At 47.9% G+C, this 6000-nt stretch overlaps 1 protein-coding gene across 1 annotated transcript in view; it reads right to left on the bottom strand.

Moving 5' to 3' along the window:
* The window catches only part of SORBS1 (sorbin and SH3 domain containing 1), a gene marked incomplete at its 5' end in the record, with an annotated part of 108989 nt that overhangs the window by 54945 nt on the left and 48044 nt on the right, over nucleotides 1-6000 (bottom strand). Inside the window, one exon of the mRNA XM_015407162.1 lies at nucleotides 486-569. Coding sequence (XP_015262648.1) covers nucleotides 486-569 — 84 coding nt within the window. The remainder of the gene's footprint in view (nucleotides 1-485; nucleotides 570-6000) is intronic.

The following is a 6000-nucleotide window of genomic DNA, read 5'->3' as shown; positions in this document are numbered from 1 at the left end:
AATTTTAGTGCAGAATGGGGGGAAAAACCTGGATTAAAAAGAAGGTTGAATTCAATTTAAGTGCAGAATTGCTTGGAGGACAACGCGGTGAACATGGAAAGGGCCAGAGTTCTCTTCGTAAGACTCTCTAGAACTGATACCCAGGATATCTGGTTTGTCTGTAAGGTGCTCCTAGACTCAGATCTGGCTCTGCTGCCGTAAGACCAACATGGCCCTCCACCTGGGACTGTCTTCATCGGTCCAGAGGTTTCCAATGAACTGCAGGGATTGTCATCTAGAAGTGGCCATGAAACACTAGCCACGTCTCAGCGGCTGGCTCTCCAAATAAAAACCTTCTCCCGCCGCTTTAAGAAAATCCTGGACAAGGTTTCTTGTCATGTCTTATGATCGCAGCCATTTATTCAGAAATGGGGGGGGGGGGCACAGCAGAGTGTGTGTGTGGCGAGGAAGGCTTGTTTATTGCGGGTTGCGGCTCTCAAACTTACCGGCTTCCCAAACTCCAATTCCGAAAAGAATTTATACCAAGGCTCATTCTTTAAATCTATCTCTTCTGTGCTTATATCCAGAGTCTACAGGAAGTGGCAGTACAAGAATGGAAGAAAGAGAAGGACAACATTATGCAAAGAATACATAGGAAAGGACTGTTAAAGATGCTGCGTTCTGCATACCCACCCCCAAGGCCTTATCGGCATTCAGAGAACAGCCGGAGTGAGAACACACCTGCTAGGAAAGCTCCGTTTCAACACCACAGATGGAGACACGGAATTTTAGAGAAATGTAAAGGTTTTCCCAATGATACATTTCTGTGTTGTTTCCAGTGGACTGCCACCAACTCAAAAAAGTAAGCAGTGAATTACTCTGGGGTAATTAGAGGCCCTTTCTACATTAGAGGCCCTTTCAACTGTCCATGTGTTTATGTGCTGGGGGACCGCCAGTTTTCAACAGAAAACCCCCCAGCTAGATTCCAGTTCAATAGCCCTGCAGAGACCAAAGAGATATTCAGGGTGTCAGCTTTCGAGAATCAAAACTCCCTTCATCAGATACAAGGAGGGATTCCCAATAGCTTCTACCCCGAAAATCTTGTTCTCCTAAAGTGCTCCTGGACTTGCATCTAGCTGTTCAACTGCAAACCGACGCGGCCACCCGCCGGAAACTGACAGCAATAAAGTATCTCCCGTGCACATTCCCTGTTGACATATAATTCCACAGAGTCCATTGCCCAAAGCAGCCATTATCTCCAGGATCTTGGAGATCTTGGAGATCTCCAGGTGCTGCCTGGAGGCTGGCAATACTAAGGGGAGGGCCAGACCTATAGATCTGAGGGGTAGAGCCTGGGGAGGGCAGGGTTTGGGGTGCGGAGGGACTTCAGCAGGGTATAGTGCCACAGAGTCCACTGCCCAAAGCAGCCATTGTAATAGCTGGGAAATTTTCTGTAGGGGAAATGATGTGCTGTGGCTGGGGAATTTCTGGGAGATCTCCAGGCCCCACAGGGAGATTGGCAACTCCAGTGACCATTTAAAGGAAGATTGGGACACATTCAATGACTCCCCACAGCAGCAACAAACTGTTTAGAATGTTAGAGGCAAAGGCCAATCAGGCCGCATATGCAAATGATCTCTGTGTTCCGACTGGCTACTGGGGGGAGAGGAACAGCAAACTGTTTAGAATATTGGAGGCAAGACTCAGGCAACGCAGCCAGTGGATAGGGACAGATTCTGAGTGACCGGCCAGGGAGCCAACTGATTAGGGAGCGTGTGGAATGTTCTGGAGAGTGCCACCGCCAAAACAGGATTATTATATAGAGAGATGAGCACAGATAATTCAGGGCCTAGGATAGAAATATTAGCATAAATTTATTTATTTTATTTTTATTTAATTGCATTTCTGAATCGCCTAATCCCCATGAAGGTGGGGCTCAAGGCGATGTAGAGATTTAAAAACAATAAAACCACAAAACCATCATCAGGACATATAATTCATTAATTAAAATCAAGTGGTGAAATTCTGTGGTTCCCTCCCATTTCTGGCCTGTGGGTGCTTCATGGGCAGGGGGTGAGTAGACCCTTCAAGGGACAGGGATCCAGGCCAATGTTCCCTCTACGCTGTGGAGTCTTGTGAGCAAAAATTCCACTTTGTGAGCTACTGGCACTAAAGTGGTGAGTGAGCAATTTGGCTACTGCATAAATTCATTTGCTCTGGAGCCATTCTTCCTGAGCTAAGACAAAAATGTGTGAGCTGGAGGCTAAAAAAATGTGAGTTAGCTCACACCAACTCAGCTTAGAGGGAACAGTGGTGCCAGCCATACTTAGGGGAATACAAGGGGAATTTTTGAGAAAGAAGGATACAGTGGCTGCGGTCACACCTGCCAGTTGACGTGGAGTGGAAGCGAGGCTGTTCCCTCCCGAGGAATTTGACCCGCTGTTGCAAGATCACACTTTCCTTTGTAGCTGCAGGCGCAGCCCGTCACAGTGTGATCAGACACAACTACGGGTTAGTGGGGGTTTTTTGGCTCTTTGTTTTTGATGCACATAAAGGAGGAATTGCACCTCCGCACCGAGAGCCCACTATGGACTATGCGATGATGCACATACTACGAAGGGGAGGGGGAAATAGCTGGGAAATTTTCTGTAGGGGAAATGATGTGCTGTGGCTGGGGAATTTCTGGGAGATCTCCAGGCCCCACAGGGAGATTGGCAACTCCAGTGACCATTTAAAGGAAGATTGGGACACATTCAATGACTCCCCACAGCAGCAACAAACTGTTTAGAATGTTAGAGGCAAAGGCCAATCAGGCCGCATATGCAAATAATCTCACCCTGATCAGACCATCCCGACAGCTTGAGCGCATGCTTGAGCAATGAGAAAGGGGAAAGTCTGTCCGTGGACTCTCCCCAGTGTCTTTTAACTCTGCTTCTGACGCGGAGCAGCACAGGTTGACGACTGCGGGACGCTTCCCAGACGTTGCCGTCTGATCGCTCCTTTTAGATCCGTCGGGCATTCATGCCTACGTCGGATCTAAAGGCGCGTGTGATCACAGCCAGTGAGTATCTGTGCAATGTGCACAGAGCGAGAAAGAGGCACCGGGTACGTTGAGCCCCCATCTCAGTGGTGAGCCCAAAGGTACCCTTTTCATCTCTCTGAGCACCAGCCATTCACTGGAAGGAAGTAAAGGCTTGCCCTCTGTGACAGCAATGTGGGTAGAACGCCCAGCGGAGGAAGGGATAAGCCCGAAGCCCACCTTGTCCATTTATGTCCCAAGCGGTGCAGCCCTTCTTTTATTCCATGGCTGAAGTCACTGCTAGGGATGAACGGGACATGGAGACTCCGTGGGTGGTCGCTGAGGGCATAGTCTCCATGCACACCCAAGGCAGGCTGCTGACCTCTCATATGGTTGCCAACTCCTGGTTGGGAAATCCCTGGAGATTTTGGGGTGGAACTTGGGGAGGGTAGAGTTCGAGAAGCAGAGGGAACTCAGCTTAGAGTCTGTCCTCTGAAGCCGCCACTTTCTCCGGGGGAACCGATCTCTGCGGTCTGAAGATCAGCCATAATTCTGGCCCCACCTGGAGGTTGGTAACCCTAGCTCTGGGCCGCTTCCTTTTCTGTTTCTAGTGTGGCAGCAGATGGTCAGCTCCAGGGGTCATTTTGTAGAAAAAGAGGTGCAGGATCTCATTAGCATAACTCATTAGCATAACTTATTTGCATATGCCACACCCCCTGACATCACAGGAAGTGTGTGAGAAGGCAACAACCACCGCTCAGGCTCCACTGGACTGTTTTGGATTGCTAGCTATGCCTGCCTGGGGCCAGGGAGGGCCTTTGCGGGGCTTCCTCGCACTCCCGCTGGCCTTGCAGGTCCACCGCCGGGCCTTATGATGTCAGGGGGTGTGGCATATGCTAATGAGTTCCCCTAGCTCTTTTTCTACGAAACGACCTCTGGTCAGCTCTACCCTTCCAAGTAAGGACAGAGCATGAATGACGGCCTGACGGGCAGCAAGGACTGTGGCGTGTTTGAGAGTGCAGCAAAAACATACAGTAAGTGCTGAATCAGTGCAGGACCCTCTCCGCCTCACTAAGGGCAACAGACCCACTGGAAAGAGAGTTACTGAAATGACAGTTCGCCTGGACTCTGTGAAAAGCAGAACACATAGCCAGACAATGGCATACACGTGTTCTTTGAACAAATATAAGATGTGACCGAAGTCTAGCCAATTCAAGACCGCTGGCTCTCCAGTTGCAGAAAGCCATTCTCCAAGAAGGTTTTGTTTGGACTCTTCCCTGCCCTCCTGACAGCCCCACAGTTACACGTTCCCTGCAGAAGACAGCATCTTTAACAGCACATGGGTATGTGAGAAACCCTGCTCCATAAAACAGCAAACAGAAGGAAGGGCGGGATTCTCAACTAAAGAGGACACAGTTGGAAAGGGCAAGCCGCCAAGCATGTGGTCTCGACGGAGGATGGATACGGAGACTCTATGCTTTGTTAGGTCACCAGCACTCAATACACAAGTCAATGCTTAAGTGTTCAGACAAAAGTAACAAAACAAAACAAAAAAGAGATTCCAAAGGGGTAGTTTGTTAGTCTGCTGGGGCAAACAGAAAAAAGAGTCTTGGAGACTTACTGAGGCGCAAGCTTTTGCGGGCTGGTGCTCACTAGATCAAAGGGCTATGAAACGCAGGATTATGCAAGGCTTATGCAGACATTGCATAGCTGGATCACACCCACTTGCCCAGCATCTAACACCTGTGCATTCAGCGGCATGTCTTTTTGTGAAAAGGGGACTCTGCTTTTTGAAGTATTCCTGGGCATACAGAACAGCCAAATGTGCATACACTCGCAGGGTAAAATCCTGCTCCCTTCTATGCATATACAAGTGTACATACTTATAGAATGCTTACAGAGGGCTTCTCTCTTTAATACTTTCACTAACACTTCTGTGCAAAATTCAAATTACCAGCAGGACTTGGAAAAAGAAAACTATCTCAATTTAAATCTACGAAGAAGCAGAGAAAGAAAAACAACAAGAGCCCTGCAGTGTCCGGGTGCCGGTAGGCACTCACCTCCCCTGTATATTGTGGCCCTAGATAGGATTGTAAAATCGACGATGTAAACCGCTCCGAGCCTGCGGCAAGGAGCGGTATAGAAGCCGAATTAATAAAAAAAATAAAAAAATAAATGAATACAATCAAGAAATGTGAACAGTTACCGTAATGGTCTTGTATACATTTGAGCTTTGCACAGAAACTTCAGAGACATTTGGATATCACGATCCCATTGTTTGCATTTATTTCTCTGTACCTATCAATCATCTCTCAATCATCTCTCAATCATATCTCAATCATCTCTCTCTCTCTCTCTCTCTCTCTCCCCACTAACTCAGAGCATCCCCTAAAAATGGCTGATGAAAATGGACTCTATAAACAGAGACGAGAAACGAGGCCGGACATAAACCGAATCAATAAAACCTTCCTTTTTTATGCCTCTATTCTACCACCTGGAGCCCTGAATGACAGCGAAAATATGGAATCAATGAACGAGGAATAAATGGATTCAAATGTACTTAAATGGGTCAAGCCTTTAATTGCAGAGGACTGAAGTTTATTGCAGCTTGACACTAAATACTACGAATACGTCAAAGGAAGCCAGTGGCAGCACAAGCCATATTCACCAGCTAGATTAGAGTCCAGACGCACGTCAGAGACTGGACTAGCGGTTCTTTCGCAGACCAACATGCTCCCCCCCCCCGAAAGTTCACCAGACTTTCAGAACACATTTTCAGACTTCTGTATCCCAAACCCTCCTGCAGGGTCCACTGGATCACGCTGCGTAATCCGCCTCGAGTCTCAGCAAGAAAGCTGGACTACAAGTAACCAAATAAAATAAAAACAGAATAGATCTGTTTTCACCATAAAAATCGCCAGAGCCATTTAGGGCCTGCAGAATCACTGCCCTCACGTTCGGTCCAGGCTTGGAAGCCAAACGCTTCTGTTTTGCAAAACCGA

Source organism: Gekko japonicus, unplaced genomic scaffold (assembly GCF_001447785.1).
Source record: "Gekko japonicus isolate JY-2015 unplaced genomic scaffold, Gekko_japonicus_V1.1 scaffold2412, whole genome shotgun sequence".
Lineage (NCBI taxonomy): Eukaryota > Metazoa > Chordata > Lepidosauria > Squamata > Gekkonidae > Gekko > Gekko japonicus.
Note: the sequence above shows the minus strand (reverse complement) of the source record. Positions and strands in the feature narration are given on the sequence as shown.